The sequence below is a fragment of the Passer montanus genome, unplaced genomic scaffold (assembly GCF_014805655.1).
Source record: "Passer montanus isolate IOZ18808 unplaced genomic scaffold, ASM1480565v1 scaffold67, whole genome shotgun sequence".
In the NCBI taxonomy this organism is placed as follows: Eukaryota; Metazoa; Chordata; class Aves; order Passeriformes; family Passeridae; genus Passer; species Passer montanus.
This window is the reverse complement of record NW_024371815.1, coordinates 1,709,522-1,733,950: the sequence shown is the minus strand read 5'-3', so window position 1 is coordinate 1,733,950 and position 24,429 is coordinate 1,709,522. Positions and strand designations below refer to the sequence as shown.

The 24,429-nt window shown below is 38.3% G+C and overlaps 1 protein-coding gene across 4 annotated transcripts in view; it reads right to left on the bottom strand.

Moving 5' to 3' along the window:
* Positions 1–6,828: 6,828 nt before the first annotated feature.
* The window catches only part of WFS1 (wolframin ER transmembrane glycoprotein), a 32,911-nt gene continuing 15,310 nt past the window's right edge, over positions 6,829–24,429 (bottom strand). For all 4 annotated transcript variants that reach the window (XM_039728859.1, XM_039728860.1, XM_039728861.1 and 1 more), the window contains exons 3-8: positions 20,539–20,621; positions 16,465–16,609; positions 15,407–15,577; positions 14,737–14,817; positions 10,845–10,990; positions 6,829–9,484 (exon numbers count right to left, since the gene is read on the bottom strand). In XM_039728859.1, coding sequence (XP_039584793.1) covers positions 7,676–9,484; positions 10,845–10,990; positions 14,737–14,817; positions 15,407–15,577; positions 16,465–16,609; positions 20,539–20,621 — 2,435 coding nt within the window. In that variant the 3' untranslated portion in view covers positions 6,829–7,675. The remainder of the gene's footprint in view (positions 9,485–10,844; positions 10,991–14,736; positions 14,818–15,406; positions 15,578–16,464; positions 16,610–20,538; positions 20,622–24,429) is intronic.

Genomic DNA, 24,429 nt, shown 5'->3' with positions numbered 1-24,429 from the left:
TGAGGCTATCTAAAGAAGGGGAAAGAAGGATTTCCCTTGCTTCCTCTACAGAGTCCCCAGGCTTATCCCACACACTCTCCTAGCCTGTTGTGCTGCCTGTTCTCTCTGTGCTTTTCCTTCTACCACATCCTGTGACTCCCCACATTCCCCCTTCTGCCTTCTCCTTCAGCCACATGCAGTGGCCAGAATCCAGTAAAACTCACCAGTTATTCCCAGCCCTGGAGCAAGCCCAGCTCCCTCAGGCAGCTGCAGGAGCAGTTTCTCACCAGCCCAAGGGGGAGTGCCCTGTCAGCTCCCCCTCTCCTGGGCTGTCAGAGGGGAAAGCCCCATTTGCCAATGTGCTATATTTCAAGTGGAAGATCTACAGAATTGAAGAGGTTGTATCTTAGCAACCACAAATGCATTAAGAAAGCAGTTTAACTGTTTAAACCTTCAATTACAAAATCCACCACAAAGAGGCAGCTGCTGTGCACGAGACACAAAGCCCATGCAGCACTTCCCTGTGAGGGGCAAAACTGCTCTATGCACATCCACCTGCCAAAGGCACCTGGCTGAACCTTCTCCCTTCCCTGCACAAATAAGAGGGTGCTGTCATGGCCTACACCCACATCCTTTGCTCTCCTGCAGGAAGAGAAGTGGAGAAAATGCATCTTTTTGCAGAGAAACCCTGAGGTTTTGTATATTGATCTTATGCCCATAGGACCAAAGCAAGATCTTCAACACTTTCCAAGGAGAAATAAAGGAGTCCCACAATGAAAACTCAGAGTGAAATAGGCACGGGGTTGTGATCACAAGAGTTGCTGTGATGCAGGATGTATACCCTGCATATACATTGTATTGTACAGCTTATACCCTGTATAATACAGGATGTATACCCTGCATTGTACAGCTTAGAATCCCAATCTTTTCCCTTCCTGGGTAGTACCTTAATTATCAGATACACATTTCCCACAGTTCTTTTCTTCTGAGGGTTTGTGCAACTGGAGTCAAGCCTCTCTGCTTTATGTGGACACCCCATACAACAGCTGTTTCAAGGTTCCATTATCATGCCTGCAGCAAACCTGGATTTCATTCTTGACCTGACGAAGTTATAACAAAAACATCAGGGCATCTGCCAAAGTTAGTTTAGACAATTCACCAATTTCTGCCTCTAAACCTTTCTTGCCAGTATTTAGTGCACATTCTGTTCCATTCTGCGTTGTTCTCAATGGCTGGATCCCAGCTGTGTGATGACACACAGGGGTGAGCCCATTGCCCTGCAAAGGGAGCTCCAAGGACCATTGTTAATCCCTGAGAGGAACACGCAGCAGGAGCGGTGCAGAGTCCCTCATCCACAGACTGAAAATATTTTGTGCACAAAGGCAGGACTTAACCCACAAGCACAGTCCATAAGCAGCCTCTGAGGGCAGTAGGAGCACATCTGGCACTGCAAAGGCAGGTCCTCGCACAGCCCATAAACTTCTTCTTCCCCCCCTTCCCTCTTGTAACTAATCTTCTAGGTGTAAAATTTATTTGTGGGCTAAATAGACAAATGGGGATATGAGCATCATAAAGTCACCCTAGGACAGACAGGAAAGGTGGCACCCCTTGTCTTTCTTGCTCTTGCTTCATAGATGCACTATTCTGGAGAAACTTAGTATCATAAACAAAGCAAAAAAAGAAATTCTGCCAGGGCAACTACTAGCCCCAAATAGTGTTCCTGCTAACTAGGACTGTGATATAAAGCACAGGCATACTCTCAGTGTAGACATCTGCACTTAAAGACTGTGTACCTCAAAGCTTAGACAGAGGAGCTGTCCTGGGCTAGAGAAACTTCAGGCTATAGGATTGAAGCAATCCATGGAGATTCGCTTTTTAAACAACAATTAAAGATCAATTGAACTGTTACTAGAAGCAGTATTAGGAAAGATTTATGAATCATCCATTTATAACTGTAGGAAAGCATCTTCTGTAAAGAGAAAACTGAAAAATCCATTTATTGCAAAACCAATTGCTGGGCTCATCATCTGTCTGTCACACTGGTGCAAGGGCACACATATGGGGAGTGTGTCAGCCATGGACTGCTTTCAGTGAGCAAGTTGGTAAATCCTTGCCAGTATGTGCTTTGAACAAAATTTAAAAACAAAAAAATGAAAAAAACCACCCTGAATTGTTTTGCATTGCATATTCTGGATTGAATTTGTTTTGATCTTGAAGGATTTTTAAAAAATGGTTCTTAGAGTATTCAGACAGTGAATCCATCCTGACCTTCACATGGCATCTTTGGCTTTGATTCTAGACAAATTCTTGATCAGAACTTGGTCTGTAACTACTTCCAAAGCATCTAAGCCCTATTAAAATAACATTTCCATTACCTAATTAATTGTTTGAAGCTGTTTTCAGTGATTGTTTATTGAAGTTATAGTTTGTCACCTGAGGCAACAGCATGGCTTGTTGTCGTGGAAACATCTCTGCTGTCACCAGCGATGAATAGGGAGGGAGGAACAGGAGAGGAGCTACAGAGGAGATGCTTTGTTGAAATACCTTGCTCTTTAAAGTGACTAAATTATTTCAGATAAAGACAGGCCATGCTGAGATCGACAAACACTGATTCCTGGGATATTATGGGCTCTGTGGGCTTGGTTTAAGCCCTTTCTAATTTAGCATGACACAGCTCCTGCTGTCAGGCACTGCTGTCTCCCGTGGTTAACAGCAATGTTTACAGGGCCCTTTCTGTTGCCCAACTTGCTATTATTGCACAAAAATCCTGCCACCTACAAAAATACAGCAAAACATCTCTAGCAACCTGCTGTCATCTACCTATTTGATCTGTAAAAGATGAAAAACCAGTATTGCATAGTGTCTCTTATTGGCCTTTATGTGGTGTATGATCTTGTCACAAGTTTTCTGCATTCCCAAATCTTTGTGCTAACTAATGTCCATAGGTATCTCAAGCAAAACTTGCAGTTAGATAGAAGCAATGCTGATTTAAGGGAAATTTTAAGTTTTTATTAAACTCCGCCACAAATTTTCTCTGTTTCTTGTAGAAAACAGAGAGTTAATAAAAAGGTTTAAGCTCTGATAAACTGTGATTATTATTTTTCTTTTTGCTTCTGAGACATGAAGATGCAGGAAGAAAACAGAGTTTCCACCAGCAGCACCATCAGGACTGTTTTTTGTCACTACTCGCTTTACTACAGCACCAGACAATGCAGATTGATGCTGACAGGCTTATAAGATCTTAGAGACAGGAACATTCTCAGAACCTGCTGAGCTGCAAAGCAGCTAGGCTGCACTTTTCATAAGTTTCATATGCTGTTCATTTATCATTGTGCAGTTTTTTAATCACACAGAAAAATAGATCTTTTTCCTCCCTTTCCATAGTCTTGGACTGCAGGCACACTCCACAGTGATGCCTTTGCTTGGCATTTAACTTCGCTTGTATCTGGCAGGGAATTGGCTTCACAAATGGTTATCTATTTTTCATCAGAGGTTTAAATAGATCTTTTTCCTCCCTTTCCATAGTCTTGGACTGCAGGCACACTCCACAGTGATGCCTTTGCTTGGCATTTGTTTAACTTCACTTGTATCTGGCAGGGAATCGGCTTCACAAATGGTTATCTGTTTTCATGAGAGGGTTTTTTTCTAACTGCATTTCCTCTTCGAAATGGAGTAAAACCAGACCCTGAGTCTTTTGTTCCTTGGCGGTGCCCTCTGGAGACAGCGGCAGAGGGAGGAAAGTGCAGCGTGAGCCTGGAGTGCCACCTGATGGCACGGGAGGCAAAGCGCCAGGTGAGGTCTCTGCCAGCTGGGGACACCTGCCCTCTGCCAAACTAGCAAATGTACCATTTTCTTGCAGAAAGTCCCGAATAGCAAACCAGTACAGCGAGGCTCCAGGCAGAGGTGTGCTCTCTCTGGAGGTTTATGCCCCTGTGTGAGGACACGACCTCCTGGATGCCCTAGGACTGGGCTTTCTGACTTTTTAAAGAGCATACTCAGGTATTTTTTAAAGGAAGGCTATAAGCAGCGTTTCCATGTTCCTGTTCTGCTTCAAAACTTGAAGTTCAAGCTTAGTTAGAAGGGAGAGAAAAACAAGTTTTCTCAGTGCTTAACGCTTCACACTTCCCCTTAAGGGGAAGGTGACTCTCATATTTTCCACATCAGGCTATGATTTATAAGAGGAACTGCAGGATGCTAATGATTTTTTTTTTTCCTAGAGTAAAAGGTAATTAAAGCTTTTGAGTAATAATATGAAAATAAATGAACCATCTTAATGCATATAAACAGTGATGTGCTTTGGTGTTTTGTTTCCAGGCATCCTATTTGCATGCAACACTTGCTTATATGTAGGTGCCAGAAGCAGGTATGTTATCTCCTTACAAGTTGGCAAATTGCACCTAATTTTTGCTGCATGGATTAATATATTTCTAACTCAAAGGCATAGTTGTTGGTTTCCCTTCATATCCATCTGCTGTTCAAACAACTGCAGCTGTGAGTTGGAGTGCAGCTTCTTACAACCTCCTTCAGCTGTTACTGGAATGTGAGCCTTACCCTGAGAGGCTGCAAAGGGTTTCAGAACTATTGAAACTTCCTTTGCCTTTTCCAGGGGAACTAGAGAAGCCAGAAGGCAGACAAGCAGCTCAGTGGAATATAAGAAAGCACTGCATTACCCCAATGGTAACACAGAATGGTTTGGGTTGGGATTGTCAGCCACCCTGCTATGGACAGGGACACCTTCCACTAGGCCAGATTGCTCAGAGCCCCACCCAGCCCGGCCTTAAACACCTCCAAGGATGGGGCAGCCACAGCATCTCTTGGCAACATTCTTATTACCCTGTGTTACAGAAAAATTGCAACAAATTCCAATTAATAACAGCTATTTTATAGCACTTAAAAGATCCATTAGTTCTAAGAAATAAAACCATGTTAATTCCTACGGATGTACCATTTTTTTCTCTGGGAGAACAAGGCAAAACTCTGCATTCTTGCCTCCTGCAAGATGCTGTTAGTCATTACAGAGTGGGCTCTTAAGTTATTCAGAATTTCAATATGTGTTGTGTTGTTTTTCTGTGCTTATGGAAGAATGTACCAGTTTGGAGAACAAGCAGTACTTTTTCATGTTACATTGAAGATGAAATTCAAATGAATATTTTTTCTAAATTCTTTATATTCTAAATGCTAAAGCTGAACTTACAGAACAGCTGAACCCAATTTAGAATTGTCAATAGCCATGCAATGTCCTCCTCCTCTTTCATTAATTAATACTAATTCAAAAGACTGAATTACCAGCCTAGAGAAAGGGCACCTGCCTTTGGAACTGTTTATAATTCATCATATATTGAAAACTGAATAAGAAAATAAAAAATGTAGGAATCACTGAATAATTAACAGCAGCTGCCAGGTTCTGTGTCTCTCCAACCTAGAAGATGGACTGGTTTGGAACACAGAGCTGTAGCAGGAATGGAACAAAGTGTTTTTCTTCTTCATGTAAGTGCATAAAGGGTAATTATTTAACTTTGAATCTGACCAATATTGATATGAGAATTTTTGAAGGAGCTCTCCCCCTCTGAGGAACTAGAGATTTTTAGCTAATAATTCAAATTTTCATATTTAGTAACAGTTATGGGCCAATATCCTCTAACAACTTCCACAAAAAAGGCTGAAATACAGGTTTCAGAGTTGTTGTTATGATACAGATGGGAACTGAGGTACCAAGATTAAGCCTTTTGTCTCTTAAAAATCAACTCATTCCAAAGAAATCAAGTACCCTCCCTCCTCTTGCAAAACTTCCCACATCTGACTTCAGTCACTTTTTCATTTTCAAGAAATGTAACAACTCCTTCAAAATGCACCTCAGTAAGTCACTAAGTTGACATCCATACAAAGGGGAAAAGCTAAAAGGAGAAGTTTTAACATTAGATCTAAATCCCAAGACTGTTGCCTTTTTTTCCTCCTGACAAACACATGAATAGAAGTTTCACAATTGTGTATGTATGTAAGGGAAAAAAGTTTAAAAACTTAAAATCTTTTGTGCTTATATTTCAGAGCCAGGAAGAATGTTTGGGTATCTAAAAAGAGCCTATGGATGTTCTAACAAAAGGAGGAGAAAGGCCTAAGTTTGGCTTATTTCCAGCCAAAATGGGCCTGGGTAAGGGAAGGTGTCAAAACTTGCATTTATTTGCTATCTAATTCCTTTTGTTTTCCCCAGGTGGAAATAGAGATACTTGGCAAGTTTTCAAAGATAGAAGGACCCAGCACCCTGAAGATTGGTTTTACTCCACAGATTTTTCTGATGGGCTGAAGCATGACCGTGGTCATGGTGGGGCTTGTGCCATGGGCACTGGGCAGCACACCTGGAGGTGCCTTTGGTGTCCTCCCTCCCAACTGCAGCTCTGGGTAATGATCAAGAGGGTGCTCATAGCTGGCATGCAGCCATTGCCTCACTGACCCCAAAAGTTTTCCATTCTCTACCAGGTTTTCATTGCTAACCCTTCTCCCTGGTCCTGCTGAGGACTGACACAAAGGCAAAAAGGAATCTAAAGCAGGTTCAGTGGAGGAGTCAGGAGAATGGCAGGATGTATCTGTGACATGCAGCCACAGTGGCAAGAAAAGGCCCATAGTCACAACAAAAGCAGGGAGAAGCACTATGTGCAGACTGCACAGCTACAAAAACTTCACCTGGCACACCAGATTTTACTGTTGACTTCAAAACCATCAAGTGCAAGTACAAGTATCTCACATCAGAATATTTTAAACATTCTAAATTGTACTTTTCAGTAAAAGCTGCTATCAGCACAACACAAACAACTGGTCACAATGTCAAAGCATAACGAACAAATGTTGTACTCATTTAATTCAAGTTTGTACTTCATGTTTATTTGCAAAATACAAGTAATTAAACAAACATTCTAGTTCCGTTTCCACTATAGACTTTTAGGTATAATTTCAGTTGCTGTGGTTTGTCCATTACTGGTACCATCTCAATACCAGCCTTGGTATCTGTCTTTCACACACCAGCATGGACTATACCTTAGTGTAACCAATCAGAACAAACAGCAAATTTCATACACAATATTTAATGCTAAGTAGAAGCCTGGGGTCTTTGTAAAACCTTGCTGGGGTGTGAAATGTTGTGCCCTTTCAAAAAATAGTGATCACTATCTTCTGGACAAATAGTGAAACAGTGATTGCTGTACGCAATTACCACCAGGTACTGACTCTAAGATCACTTTTTTCTAGAAAACACCAAATAAATACAAGCAATGAATGCAACAAAAGCTATTGTCAGCTACCTATTCTAAACCACATCTGTGAAAATACAAATGGGCACATTGTGAATACTTAAAAGAGTAAAGTGCTTTTAACAATGAGCAAGTGAATGCATCTAGTGTTGTACCACAGGCAATATATCCATTTTGGACAAAACAGTTTCCATGCAATTAGTCAGCAGTGATCCCCTGCATTCATTTACAATATTAAAGTACTATATATTACTTCAGTTATACAGGGTTTAAGGTCAGGATACGGTGTGTACACTTGCAAAACTCAACCAGTGCTCTCTATTAGCACATTATTTGAGCATTGCTACAGCAAGGTAGATTTTTGTTGGGTTTTTTTTTTCTCTTAAGGAGCCAAACCTTTGGTAGTGTAAATGCAGTGGACACTGAAAATACCACTGAACCAATATGCGAGCACATTATGCAGCTGACAGGAATGGGAAGAAGAAAAAATCAAAAGCAAATTTAATGGCTTTATGCACTGTGCTCCTCCAGTCCTGCTCTATTTTCACGTGTCTCCCTGCAGGTAAGAGTTTAGACATGCAATTCAAGCAAGTGATTGCTTTCAGTTCAAAGACAGGCCATTTACTGCCAAGACGACCCTCCAGAATTGTGCTGAATTCAATTATACTCCCTTGCCTCAAGTTCAGCAACACTTTTTTAAACTCATTGCTTGCCTTCAGCACAATATCTTTGGTTATATCATCCTCTTCTATAGGCTTGCTTCCATTTTTACTACTGAAAGGCATGCCCACAGTTATTTCAAATTTGTACCGATCAAACATTTTCATGTGGCATTTATGCTTTGTCAAAAACTTCAGACGACACAATTCTTCCTCCTCCAATGTAACATTTTTGGGATCACAAAGAGGGTAGGTTTCACCATACAAGCATCTCATCCAATCACCAATAAAAAATGGAAGCATATTTATTGCAGATTCTGCACTATTGTCGATTTCTGTCACGCGCACGTATTTGAACCGCCCGGTCCACGTCACTCGGTGTCCTTCCAGGTGACTGCACAGGATCTGAGTACGTGCCATGTTAGTCTCCTTCCAGGCCCGGGGTCCACAGAGGAAACCATACTGATTCCACGTCAGGGTGGAGTTGTAAACTTTCATGCCTTCAGAGCGATACACATAGAACCAACAGAACAGCACTACAGCTGTAATCCACACCAGAATGAGTTTCACAATGGAGCTTCGCGTGAGCGATTTAACCACTTCAACTACAGAGAAGTTAACCTTTGTCCACCATCGAAAGAGCAAAGGAACAGCACACAAAACCAGGGTCACTACAATTTTCATCAGCTCCAAAGACAAAAACCACTTAATGAGGTGGACAAGACACATCAGTGCAATGCCTACACCCAGCACTGGGAGGGCAAAGAGGAACAGGAAGTAACCAATGGACGCACGAACGAGCCCAATGCCAGAGGACTCCCGCAGAATGACCACAGAGAGTTCACACCACATAAAGCACACCAGGTATGGGACCAGGTAGCAGTAGGTGCCTTTAAAATTCCGTAGTTGGGCCATTCTAAAGAAAAGATAGAACAAGTACAAAAATAGAAGGCATGGGATGCTTACATTGATCACAAAGAAATGGCCTACAGGAACTGTAAAGAAGGTTTTCCCTAAGAATTTCAAGTAGCCAAAATTCCCAGGTAATATCTGTAATAGGGATAAGCAACCTGCAGCCATCTCAGTCATTAATGCCCTTCGTGTGTAAGGTTCTGCACATGTGCTTAAACTCATGTAACTTGTCACTGTGAAGAAAACTGAGACAGTAGCTAACTCTGAGCATGGTATACAGTCTTTGCTTGCTATAGGGAAGGAAAAAATTACAAAGAATACTGACAGTAAAAAGTAAAAGTATGGCTCTAAATGATTCCATCCAAAGTTCACCTCAGCTTGCTCAACATCTAGGTTTGGTTCAAAACGAAGCAGTAAGTCAGTCAAAGCACGGAAGTTTTCCCAAGCCTTACTGTCCTGAAAAACTTTCAGTGTGCAAATCACCATAGAAATGAAGGACAAATAGAATATGACTAATGGAATAATGAAGGCAAAAAATTCAATTGTAAGATTACTGATGATGAAGAAAAAGATGAGAGCATTGATATGGTGTGTTGGAACAATGGTAGACAGCCAATGCATTCCTGCCTTTGATGCAATATCTATAAGGTATTCTTTAATTTCCATAATGGCATGAAGTGGATATTTTACAACCTGGAAAAAGAGAAAGAAGCATTTTATTAACAAGCACTTTTGTATCTTTACATCACAGACATTCCTAGCTGAAGCAGTAGCAGCCAGTTGTCTAACCTCAGCTAACATGAAAAGATTTATATTTCAGATCAATGCTGCCAATAAAATAAGATTACCGTGTCTGAGATTATTAGCTCCATTTTTATTAACTCAGTCAGACGAAGCTCAGAGACAATTCTGATTTCAGGCAAGATGTATTTCATTACCTTTGACACATATAATTAAATGGCTTCCTAGTCAAATATTCTGCTCTGCTAACTTCATACTGAAGATAAACTACATGGCTACAGCCCTGCATTATCTTAAGTCATTACTTGAGCTGCAAGTACTGTACTTTAAAGCATGTACTGCCACATTCTTCAAGGATTATGCTATACATTCTATGCATATACACTGCAGGAAGTAGTGCCTATGATTCACATACACATACAGGAAGTCTTTACAGTTGCAGTTTTATCTTTATACAATCCTTGCCAAGCATCTAAGGACATTAGATGCTGCAATCAATCCTCCTTCCCCCATAAAATGACAGTTTTTATGTTTTCCCAGATCGTACATTTGTATATTAATTAGTTCAAGGGGAAAAGCCAAGAATGTTCCAGCAAATACCTGTGGCACTGTGATGAACTGGGACAGCACACCCCTAACGATTTGGGCAAAAGCTTGTTTATTTGTGAAGGAATCTCTGTTCTTCATAAATGCATCTCTTTCAGACAATTAGCCATGCAAATGCTTGGAAAGAGACACCTTTCACTCCCTCTTTTTTCCCCACCCCTGCAATATGATAATGGACAACAAACTTACAGCAAAAATTCAGGTCAGGAACCACACACCCCCTACACCTTGCCTAAAACTTATGCAAGTATTGAAGACATGCGCCTTTATTTTCCCTTCTCCTTTCACTGTCTAGAGAAGTATCAGTGTAGAATCTAACAGCAAGTTTTGTCATAACAAAACCTTTTCATGCTAAGGGTAATTTTTCCCACCTGTTTGCTCCTGTTTAAATTAGAAAGATATGAAGCATATAACAATATCTATAACAAAAATAGGGCAGTGATGACAGGTACATTTAAATCCTCGCTGAAGATGTAATGAAGGTAGATTGACCCCTTACAGGGAAAACTGTTGTCACTTTCCTTTAAATACGTGACTCATATATAGTAAACTTGAAGCATATAAATGAGGTCAGTCCAAAAAGAAGTTACAGCAACAATTCTGATCTATACAGACTAAATATCACTATTAAGTGCAAGTCACTCCAGTGTTGTCTGTAATACTTAAGAGGCCATTCAATATAACCTGTTCCATAGTGCCTTCTTACCTTCAGTCGCAGGGGTAACTCTTCAGGACTCTTCCCTGCCAACTCATCATCTTCCTCTTCATGCATAATCAGGTTAGATGGGATGATTCCCTTTGCGTACTTCTTGGTAATTTCAACAAAGTCATCCAAAGCAATAAATTTTTTAGCTAAAAAGATAAAATGAAAATTTGGAGTAAATTTTATCACAACACTGTATTGATTATGAATTGCAATATTAATCTTCTTTCCTGACAGAACCTAGTCTACAAAAACTGAACTACTGACAACATATGTTTACCTTGCAACTTGTCCTGAGATTTCTGCTGAAAACAAAAATCTCCTTGAGCCAGCAATATATATAATATTTTACATCTTGTCAGATCAACAGGTAAGTTTATTATAATGATAAGTAGGATAACAGAGTGAGTGAATGTAGCTTATCTGCAAGTATTCCACAGGAAAAAAGACTACTGGATTAGGTCACAGTTTTAAATCATAAACTATTGTATCTGCTTCCGAGAAATATTCAACAGCTGCATTGGAAAGAAAGATTGTACAGAACAGTATTGAATTAGCTGCATGTCATCAACTGAAACACTGACTTCTGATTTGTCATTTAGCAGTCATCCTTTTCTGAGTTCAGAAGTTACAGACATATAATTATGGGAAATACACAATTATTACATTTATGAGACTAAATATAGATTACCTAAAGTGTATTAACTTAACATGCTATGTGGCTATACAAAGGGCCTCCTCCAAACTGTATCAATTGTGATCTAAACCAGGTAGCAGCAAGAAAACAGACCTTGCTCTGTTTACATAGAGACAAAATTCATCCCTCTACCCTGGAAGATCCTTATCCACTCCTGTGAGCACAAGGGAGGCATGGGGTTACTACTGAAAACTCCAGGGAAACGGCAGCACAGAAGATGATTTATACACTGATTCAAAATCTTTGCACCCAGTTCTCTACATCAGCATGAATTAACTAGTTTCTATGGCAGACAAGCTTGATGCAGTTTGTAAAGGAGAATAATTAACAGCAATTTTTTTTCAATAAACTAAAGCAAATGACTTCACTGTACACATGAAAGAACTGAATGACAAAAATCTGTAACACACCTCCTACACAGTAAATTTAACTAGTTAGCTGATGCAAAGATATGAAAGCTGGCCTGCTTATTAGTTTGAGATTTTAAAGAGACAGATAACTGCTTCATCAAATTCAAAATCAGAATGGGTTTGGGCCCAGAAAATTTTCCATGTAAATATGCTACATTTATAGAAGCAACATATAAATAGCTTCACATTTAAGACTGAAAACACTGGAGATATAGAACAAAAAAAAGTATTTGTCTCAAGATACATACTAGAGGAAGAGGAATGTTAAGAGTTCAACAGAAATTCAGCATCTTACAATCTATCTTTTGGTTTAATCTCACAATATGGATGCTGCATTTGGCTTGGGCTTTTGCCACTCCCCCTCCTCCATGCATGAACCCTTATGTCCCACAAAACACCATCTGGCTTGCTTCCCAAGAAACAAGAAAGGATTTATTTTTGCTAACTATTCTTATTATTCACAGACTGTAAGGCAACTTCATTTGTATCAAGAAATCTGTAAGACTCTTTAGGTGTTTTGGTGGGCTTCAGATTAAACCTACTATGAAAGGTGTCATCCAAATTTACTGTCATATTGGGAAAAATATACAGTGCTGGAGTAGTCTTATTCATGTAGAATCAGCAAGCAAACATGTTAGAACCTCACAAAAATACCTTAACAGCACTTTTACAAGATCATGGGACATCATGAGAAGGAAGGAGTTATTATCTTACTATGTATAGATGGCCTATCCACTGCAATGACATGCACCCTCTCAGGCATGCAACAACTGCCCATTCACAATGTCACCTCTAATTTTCTGTTTATACCACCATTAAGGACAGCCCAGATCAGATATCTGCAAACACATATCTGGCTTAAAAATTATCTTCCAAGTATTGGCAGTCTACTAACAGTGAAAGAAGAATCTCCTTCTGGCAAGATAAATGAAGAAAGTGAGTCAGAGAAGTAAATGCTTGAGAGTAACAGTTTTCTTGTTCTTCCATGAAAAGGTAAAAGCTCTCTAAAGAAGAGGTAACATCTTAACTCCTCCTTTAAATGTTTGATGAATACTTTTCATTTTTAAATGTCATTAGTATTTTGTCACCCAAGTGTCCTTTAAATTAATATAAAAAGTGTATTTTGTATTTTGTAAAGTGTATTTGTATATTCTACTTTATTATTCATAGATTTTTTTCAATTTGGTTATGACAAATTTCCCATCCTCCCCCCATCCATCCTAGGAAAAGAAAAATATTCACATCAGTTTCTGCCTACACTTACATATAGGTTCATTTACTGCCCTGCTATTTTATCTGCAATTTAAGCCTTTAAAAAAAATCATATTTGCCAGTTCATTTTCTGATAACTCTCTGAATTACTAAGGAATCCAGAACAAAATGACTTGCTGTGCACTCACTCGTAGCAGCACATGTGAGTTCACCTAAAGGAATGGAAAGAACCCCAATGCAAAACAGCTCAAATGTACCCAAATATATCTGCATTATGATACAGTGACTGGACAATGAAACTCAACAGTCTTGTCCTTGAAGGACTGCTTCTAGCTTGCCAGAAGTGGCAGCCAAGTCACAAAAACAGCTGACATAGTCTCACAGAAGGTTTGATAGAACCACAAGCTTGCTTTCCAAAATATTATTTCTCACATCCCTTAATCCCTTATCCACACACAGGCATGTGCCCCTGTTACTCTTTTACTTCTGTGAAAGTTAATGAAAACTAAAATACTCCACTCATCTTAAGAATGCTATTTTTCAAGTCACCTGTGTAACAAACACAATCCTTGAATGTAAAGGCCAAATTTACTTAATTAAATGTAAATCTAATCTTTCAAGGAGTTTAAACCTGCAAACCTCCAGATCTGACTCCCTATTCCATGTATGACACTTCAGTTTCACACAATCTTAACTACAGATGTATTAGTAAATAATATGCTGTGTGACATCTAAAAGTGCTTTTCAAGTACTGATCTGGATTGCACATGAGCTATTCCACATGACTTGTGCATTGCAAGAAACTGAGGTTTTACAGACAATGAATAATTGAACTTATGTTAAATACTGTTCTTGAAAAACTACACATGCTGCATTGTTGATAATTCATTTTCTTTATATAACACTTTGACTTTCCTCCTAAAAGCCCAAAAGCACACCAGTATTTCTAATAGTTATGCCAGACTAAGAAGAACTTTCATTTTCAAACCCCACCTCACCAAATCTTAGAAATCTCACAGACTTAGGTCTACAACTCTGACCCTTTGTGTTAAGGGGTTTAATTCTTTGCAATACATGAACTAAGCTGCTGCAAATAATGAAAGAAGTATCTTGGTGAATCTTTCCTGAATCATTAATTGAACAAATATGAAAAGACAAATATTAATTATAAGGGAAGGGCAAAAGGAAGCAAGGCAAATAGAATGAAGGCTCTGTCTGCACTAAATTGGTGCATAATTCATTCCCTCACTGTAATCAGAAACATTTAGAAATTAAAAAAATATTGAAAGTGAAAACCTTTGCTGAATAGACTTTTGAGTGCTGAAAGGGCAAGAACATGAAAATAAGAGATTACATGCAAACTCCCTTTAGCACTTGACTGTAATGGTGATGTCTTCTGTGAGTTCACATGCAGATCAGTTATTTGTTTTCCACACAGAATAAACTAACACTATCAGTTTATTGCAATCCAAACCTTCTTCTATACATTCTTACTCTGGCAGCACAAGATTGTTTTCCAAAGCCAACTAGAAACTAAAACCAGTGGCCAAGACTGAAAGCAGCAGCATGCACTCACATTCACTGTTCACTAATCGCTCCAGCATCCTTCTCTGCTTCTGCACCGACTTTGGGACTGGGCCAGGCTGCTTCTCACCATCTGTTTCAATAAGAGAAGTTTAGGGAAAGTCAAAGCAGTCCATTAAAGTGATCAAACAGTAACTGCAACATCTGGGGAATAATATTTCCTCAAAGTAAGGAAAAGACAAACTTACATAGAAACAGATAACAAGTGGCTAATTCCTATATTCCTGTTACTGTATTAGAAAAACAAGACTGCTACAGCTAACATTTAGTGCTGTAGTGGCAGAATGTCTTGAAGACTGAATCTGCAAATTGAAACATCTAGTGAGGTATCATGAGGATGACTGTTAGAGGGGAAAAAAAATCAAGTACAGCAGAGCCATAAAATACCTATTTATCAACTACGGTGAGTGGTAAATAAATATATTTTAAATATATGATCAATTGAACAAGTGCTCAAATGACCCATGACCTACAGCAAGTGTTGGTCCAGAGAGCACAGTTATTAAGAGGGTTAGTCTTTGAGAGAGTTACATTATATTAAGTAGATTGTACATTTACTATTATCTCATTCCTGATTGCTCATAAAGCCCTTTAGGTTTTGAGATGTCCTGTGCCCATAAGTCTGTATTTTATCAATACCGTAATTCAGTTCATGAACAAACCTTCATTGTCAACTTGCCCAACATTTTCCAGCAGTTCAGAAACTGCTAATTGCTTCTTCTTTTTTGGATTTAATTTCCAATACATGACCAAGGCAGCTTTTCGCACAGCCCTCTCCAAGTCAGTCTCAGATGATAACTTTTTCACCTCTTCCTCATTCTCAGAAGTTATGCCTCAAGAAAAGAAAAAATACATTACACACTCATCCCACACCCATGCAGAAATGACAGATTTTCTCACAATTTAGTTTTCTCAGTTTAGTCTGAAATTTCTCAAGTTTCAGTCACATTCTGACCACCCAAGTAAATTACTAAAATGCCCTTCTGTGTCCATTGCTTATCAAAATATAACCACATTGCTTAGGTTTAAACTGTACTTCAAAAATGTGCAAGACATGCATTATACTATGTCTTGCTTCAACTTTTGAAGCACAGTGGATCAGGCAAAAGGTAGTGCAGACAGGCATGGGTGACATGCAAAGGCACCAAGAACTGAATAAAAGCTGGTTTTCTTTTTTGTTCTGTTGGGTTTTTTCCCCCCTTGTAAGAGTTCAGATCGTTGGCGGATGAGAAGAGACCATTCCAAGCATGGGAAGTAGCATGAAGGAAGATAAGAATCTCAATGTGGGAGAAGACAGTGAACAAGACCAATTAGAATAGAGGCTGAAGAGGAGCAGAAGAATGAAACAACAGCAGATATGTAGCTGGTGTGTGGTTATATATGCTCTTCAGAGTCAAAGAAAAGAAGCTTCCATGAAAGGTGAGGACAAGAAGAACATGCATGGATTTCATGAAGAAATTCAAGCAAATGACTAACAAAAATGCTTTAATAAGCATTTAAATTTTTAAAATTACCTTTTAAAACTTTTAAAAATTAAAACTTAATTAAAAAATTAAAACTTTTTAAATTACCTGTTGGAACAGACTGTTAGCAACTGCTCACGCAATTTTGCCATGATCATTTCCATCATACCTTAACCACTTTTTCAGAGTTAAAAGGAGTACAACACTGTTTCAGATAATGTGGGAAGTGCAAGCAGGAAGCCTCAGAGAACCCATACCTCTTCTGTCTTCCAGGCATCTACGCAAGAGTTTGACAGCTTCTCTTCGACCTTGCTTAGCAGCAAGGATGAACCAGTCAACTGCACTACAATTGTTAAGTTCTTCATCCTCCTCTTCTGCTAATTTCAAGAAGTGCTTCCCCACCTATAATAAATAGGAAACAAAATTCCTTCAATTACTGAAATATGCTCTACTTTGTCTTTATGTCTTTCTCTCTTCTTCCCTCCCACCCCCTGGAACTCAGCTAAGATAAATTCTCTCTGAACAAAAGGTCAAAACATTTGCTCCCAGCACTAAAGAACATAGTTGTAAGCTGATCTTCTGATTGGAAAGAGCTGGAAGAACTGGAAGCAAGAAGGAATTGCAACACATTTGGCCAGGTCAGTGAATCAGTTATCATCGGTGTTCAGGCATCTGGCAGAATCATGTGAAGCTCAGTGTTAAAAGTTTTCTTGAATTCTCTTCCTCCTACAATGACCAGACAATACTGCTAGATTCATTTTAGAGCCAGAAAAAGTAAGTGTAATATAATCTGGTGCCAGTGACAATCAGAAATTCAGATGAAGCTATTGACAAGGCCTTGACATGGAAGCAGGCTTCAAGAAGGGCAATCCCTGACTCACCCAGTTTAGTCACTGAAGGTCAAAGCAAACTCATGATTTTTGGTGAATGGAATAAAACTAATACTGCTTAAGCATCAAGAAACTTCAGTGAAAAAGCTTATAAAAATTCTCCTATTCAGGATTACAGAAATTACCAAGCATGTGTCTGTATTACTGTTTTACAGGTAAGAAAAAAACACCACCTTTTTTCTTCCCTCTAAAAATTAAAATATATGAAAATGTACTAGTAAATATATTTGTGCAATAGTATGAAACACTTCTGCTTATCACAACACAAGGCAATAAGAAGTTAAATGGCAGAAAATTACCAGAACTACTGGACATTTTATCTGCATACCTCAAGAATGTGTGAAATATTTTTGCTTAGCTCACTGCACTCCCCCTCTCTCTCTGTAATGTTACTTCATCCAGCTACATTCAAGAAGTAATTAATGCAATACCTTAATAGCTTTTAAAATCCACATTATTATCTGCTGGCACAAAAAACCCTGTTTGAAAGGTTCTCTGAAACTTTCATTTGTTACTCCAGCATTTGTTACTGCTACTAAACGTGACTAAAGACACACTGTTCAAAGATTAATAAATCACATTACCCTTATGTAGATTAAATGCAGTGATATAATATACATAACAATTATATATACATATATATAATGATATAAGATAGAAAGGTGTTTCTTCTTCCAGTAAAGTTTATTTCTCTGGCCATTTAACGTTTTCATACACTTCAGTAAGTGCTTCAACAACGTCCACAGAGAGTGTTATTGTGTAGACATTAAATCCATAGCACATACAGTGAAGCTATCCAAAACCATACAGAAATAAGGAGAAAATTGGACTAGATAATCCAAACATTGATTACAAAGTCATTGCAGAGTTCAATGGGAGGTGCACACCAAGAAGAGAGCGTATGAGGCAAAAAAAGAAAAAAAATCTTTCAGCAATTGCATGGCAATCTATCACTCAACTGCAGATGTACCTACAGCTATTTATTTCAGAAAGGAATTGCTTGAACAAATTACATGGCAAATAACATTCATCTGACAAGAACAGCTGTTTCTTAAGCAGGTTTATATTTATAGCCATTGAGATTTTGAGCAAAACTTCAAGAGTAGCAACACTTAATCATGCAGCTCTTAAGTTTCTAAGGACCTCTTGGATATAGAAACAAGTATTGTAACATCAACTGACAGTCATAGCACAAAAGGCACACAGCACAAGTAAAATGACAGCATAACCTGTTTTATGACTGAAATGTTTTTTGGCTTGGCTGTGGTTATAACAGCCATGCTCCTACATCAAACCACCTGAAAATGGCTGCAAAGCTCTGGCCTGTAGCAGCCAAAGAAGAAAAAATTGACGGGAAATGGTGTTAACCTCATATCTGTCATTTAAGTAGTCTGGGATTTCTCTCTTTTGCATGAGCTGAAAGTATGAAATAAAGTCATATTTGGTAACAGCTTAACACAGACCCTCAAGTCTGTACTTCTCTAAAGGTTGCTCCCATCTCTGGCTTTGCAAAATGAGGTGGTCATCTCAAGCAAGATGTCCCCTTGCAGACACCCTCTGGTTAAAGACACAGAACTGCCTTTTCTCCATTACAGAATTCCAGCTGTGGGTATTTAATTTACGTAACTGCCATACAGTTATTTATCAATTAAAATATATATATATAAAGTTACAGTAATACATGTTGACAACCACTCAGAGTGCATTTATTTCCATAGTCATTGTAGAATTATTTTTTAATAAACACAGAATAATAAAATAACTACAAGCCATTGAACCAGCAGATTTCTTGCGTTTGGCTTTGTAATTGTTAATAAACAGCACAAAAGTGGCATCTCAGCATCTCATTCATGCTCTTACAAATGTGAGAAATTAAAATACATTTTTGTAATTGATTCTAAAGGAATGTATTCAACCATAGAGAAGAAATAAATTTCTTTTTGGGCTTTAAAAACTAAAAGCTAATTCTCTCTCCACAAGTAACAAGAAACATGACTACATTAAAAAAAGAAATTACTGTGTTTTAGGCTCCATTTCAGGCAGTCAATACATCCTGAGTGCATACTGAAGCAAAATTGTATGCTGTATCTTTTTATGGTAAGAATTCTATTATTGTATGGGAATACAAAATGTACACAGTTAAAGACATAAAGGAAGAGAGTGAAAGTGGAATTAATAGTGAAGGAGAAAAAACCCCATAATTTATATACATATTCATGCATCACAGACTTAGATTATGTAAGTATTTCTGAGTATTCTTACTCTACTGGAAATTATATCCTGAAAGAATATTATGGACTTTGCTTTCTTACGTATGGAGGAATAGAGCCAAAAGAGGGATTTTACAGCAATGATTCCCTCAAGGATAATGTTTCATCCTCCACAAAGCCACCAGCTGTTTCAAAGTGAGGAATGTGTTACTATCTCAGGTTACAACTCCAAGGTCAGTTTGTCCCTCAAACAAGTTGATATGGAATGGAAAACAAGCCTAGCAATGCCATTTTTTTTACCAGCTTTAAAAGAATTATTTTCCCATCCCCACCTCTGATCTTTATTTACAATAGAAGTGGGGATCCTTGGGGAAAAATCCAAACCACCAATGAGCATGTAGGAGACGGCAAGCATTCCTCTTTGGCATTAAAGCAGAATTTGGAAAAGAATGCTCAAGTAAAACACTAACCAGGGTAAACACAAATTAAAATTCTTCTAGACAATTTTAAGCTATTTATACTAGACCACTATACCAGGCAATAGAATGCAGTGCAAAACTGGTACAATTTTTCTAAAACCTACGGGAAAACATGAAGTGCTAACAAATGCAGGACAGAACTGATACACTATACCAGGCAATAGAATGCAGTGCAAAACTGGTACAATTTTCTAAAACCTAAGGGAAAACCTGAAGTGCTAACAAATGCAGGACAGAACGGGTATTATTAATTCAATTTTATCTGCCATTAAATAAGTAAAAGATTTCAGTAAACAAGGGGCTTCTTTTCTAAAATGTGTAATTCAACAGAAAAATGGTATATGAGCAAAACATCAACAACCAACCTCTGTCCCTGCTAAAGCACCTCAGTGGCAGGTTCCTCCAGAGCCCAGCCTAAGAGCCCTGGAATCTTTGTAGTGTCCTGGAATCTGAACCAACAGCATTCAACAGTCCCTATCTGCACAGCTTCACACATGCTTCTTTAAAAACAAGAAAAGCAAAATCAGTTCTGTACCTTTTCCATTCTAAAGAGTTGGACCTGAAGGCACTCACACTCTCAAGGAAGCAGCATTTCTCAAGGCAGAGAAACCATATGGCATCACCTTCCTTTGAATAGTTTAGCATCTAAACACACACAGTTCAGCTGAGGAAGAGATAATAGCTCTGCAGCAGGCAGTGCTATTTTTGGAATTAAGAGCAAACAAGACTGGACAAAAACCATATATAATTACCTCTGTTTGTGCTTTGGGTTCTCCAGCTTTGGCCCTCTCAAGCAGTTCTTCAAAGAGCACGTCAGGTTCTTCTTTCATGCCCTCTATAAATCAGATAAAGAAAATTGTTTACTAGCAATAGTTTAAAGTATTTTTTAAATTGTTGCTATATGTGGTTGAAGAATTAAATTATCATAACTTAAAAATCCAAGATAAGGGTTTTGCAAGAACAGTGGAAATTAACTTATTACAATATTGACTCTCCATCTCAGTATTGTACTTTGGCATGTTTACCCTTGTTATTTGCTACAAGCCACAGGATGCCACAGTCTACAGTTTCTCATTTACTTCCACAAAATTTGTTTCTCAATAGAATATTCATTACAATAAATACGAGCTCATGTGGAACATGTAATATGAATCAGCTTTTGTACTATTACTATTCTTTTCTTGATATCACTTCAGTCTTTCACCTGTCAATCTCTTTATTTTGCACTGGAACCTTTCAGAGGATTTTGAAATATTAATCAGCCTTTAAAACAGTGTGTTTGAAAGCTCAGTCCCTCAGTCTCTAGAGCATACAGAACCTAACAACAATTGCACCCCCTAAACCTTGGGTTGTCTTCCTTTTTCTCCACATTCTACCTTGTATTTTTCTTCTTTCCCATCTACTGAACACATACAGTCTTAAACAATTGGTTTTCTTCGAAAGCATCATACTGCTCCACCAGTCAATCTTAAAGAAAAACTGAAGTCATTTATCTGCTATCCAATGTTTGCAAAAAACATAGTGCTGCATTCTACTTGATGAATAAAGAATTAGTTAATAGCAAAGCTGATGAAGGACAGGACTGCTACTCTTTCATGAGATGACATCTCATAAATTAGTGTGGAAAAGTTTTAAAGAGAAAAATCAATACAACTTGTATGTTTTAAGTTGGGTAAGAATGGACAACTGACCAAGGACTCACTTTACTAACCAACCAATCTAAAACTATAGTTAGAAAGGCAGACCCAAATTCCACACTAAGCACCCAAGTCTGATTCCTATTGACCACACTACCCCACACAAACACACTGTGACACTTTGCAGCTAAGTCCTGAAGGCAGGGGCAGCACAAAAAGTGTGCTTGGGAAGCAGTTTCCAGATGTAGGAAAGTGACGTTCAGGCACCACTCCAAGTGACAGTCCCTACCTGACTGGGGCACAGCAATGCCAGCAGCTGCTCAGCAGCCCTGCCAGCTGAGGGGCCAGGCACACCAGCTCTTCTTCACAGGATGGCAGGAAGGAAGAAATCAACCCCATTCCATGATCTCCTGAAGAACAGGGTCACTTGCATTCTTTACCGTCCCTGGTACTGGGACCATTTTTAAAGAAGAATAGGATACAAGCCAACACTTTCATTAAAATGAATGTATTTAACAAGAGCAAATCATGAAGTAAGATTTCTTCTTCACCATGCCACAGTTTTGTCTGCCAAGTTCTACTTGGAAAAGTTCTAATGCCAGATTATAACATGTTGTCTGGCTAAACAAGACACATAATGGAAAATAATTTTCATTTAGTACTTGGTCTTTTCAAAAAGCTGTAAAAATATTATTGTAAAATAGGCAAACACCATCCCAGCAAAATTAACTACTTAATCTCCTTGCCCTGATATATAACCAACATAATTTGAACTCTAAACAAGTCAAAAGCCTGTTTTCCAGATGGCACCATTAACACCAGCAAACATCATTCAGGGGCTCTCTGCCAACAATAAATTACAGGAAAGAACATATTGTTTGAAAGAAGTGAAATATTTATCAACCCACCCCACTCAAATGACACAAGCTGGGCAATGCAGTACTTTTCTTGTTTCCTCCTGTGCTTTCAAATTCATTAAAACCTTGTGCATCACAATTTCTGTACTATCTGACTTAGGAATGCCTTTTTGTTTCTTCTCTTCAGGGTTTTCTACATGTTGAGAACACCACAGATATTTCAGTGATACTCTGGATAATATAGGAGGCACCATTAGTAAGTCAGTGTTAAATAATTAAATGGAATTTACACACATAAGAAAAACAACAAACTACAGAAAGCAGTTTGCTAAACTGATAAAAGCTCGAATAAGAAAGACAATTCTCTGGCAGCTTATATGGCAAAGTCTCCTCCTTTCTGTCCTGCTCCACTGGCACACACAAGAGCATGGAACAGCTTTGACCCCTCTTAGCTCTTTTTGCTCAGGAGAATGTGTTAGATAAGAAAACGCACTTCAAAAGAAAGCTGAAGAAACAACATGGGAATGTTTTACAACACCAGGCTGTAGTTACTTTATTGAAATTACATTGCAGATTAATATGTACATAATGGTATTTGCAAAAATGGGGAGAAAAAAGAGAAAAATTAAAATTGTGCAGCCTTATGGTGAACTACCTCCCTCAATGAGAAAAAGAAAAAAAGGTGTTACTGCAGTAAACTTGTTGAACTTGTTTGTTCTAACAGAGCTGACTTCGAAGGGAAAGAAACACTTTCTGTGGTTATTTTCAACCTACTGCCCAATCTCTCCCACCCAGTTATCAATTCCATGTACTTGCACATGTGACCTATGAATATAAATAACAGATAGTTAATTAAAAATATGCCTGTGGGTTGATTCTGTAGTTGCAGGGTAAAGATGAAGGAACCGGTTGTGGAGATCAAATTTAGAATACCTTAGTATACACAGTTCTTGTAACCAGCAGTATTTTTCCTCTGCTTAAAAGACAACCAAGAGCATAATTAAACAGGCCAAGCATGAATGACTCTAGTTTCATGGTTGCCATTATCAATCTACTTATTCCTAAGCTATATAGGTCAGTCTCTGAAGGTGAAAGGTCTAAAGCACAGTCAAGGTGTGTTTTAGAACAAGGATGGCCAACACATTCTTTCAATTCAGCTCAACACTGAACAAACAACTACACAGGAGTAACTGCACCCCCCATAACAATACCATAAGAAGTGATGACTGTAACTTATCACCCTTGTTCTTAAGCTTTTTTTTAGTCAGAAAATTTCTTGTGTATTCCTCCCACATAAGAGAATTGCAATGGAAATGCTGTCAGTGGAAGCTTTTATTTTCCAGCTCTGCTAAGAACTCATTCCTTTTTAATGTCAAATTTTACTCTGTCCTGAATATAAAAATTTCCACAAGACAGGAACACTCATCTTTCAATACTTCATATATCTTTCATGACAATTAAAATTGACTTCACTAGCTGTTTTGTGTCAAGTGCGTTAATACAAGCCAATCAAGGCTCACAAGCACTGCAGTCATTCAAATGAAAGCAGGCAAAAGAAAGCAGAAAAGTTTAAGACAGCACATAGCATAAAAAAAAAATAAATTAAGAACAAGGGTGTAGAAGGGTGGTTAGTACTTAATATTTGCTGTAGTTCCAACTCTGCCACCAAGAACTCAAGACTGTAAAGCTTAGCTCATCATCAGGCTGTTCTATAAATCAGTTCCCAATACAGTTAATTCTGCTTTCCCAGAGACAGATCATTCAACACAAATTAGTTAATGGATATTGTAACAATAACATTATTAATAAAATTTTAGTGATTTTGGATTTTTTAGTCTATGTGATAAAGTCTTAGGTTTAAGATATAAAATGATACCGCATACTTTAATTTTTCTCAGTTTCACTTAAAAAATGGAAACAAATTATTTGTGATCTGCAAAGTATCATGCAGATGCATTTCTGACTTTGCTGCATTTATGTCATCATACTACAGAAAGATAGCTACTTATTTTTTGAAGCTTTACACATTATTTGGCACATTGGCCACATAAAGTAAGATTCCAGCTTTGTTGCTGTAAGCTCAAATGGGAATTTAGCATTCATTCTGTCATAGGCAGGCATTTCATTTCTGCTAGGTTTTGACCAGAAA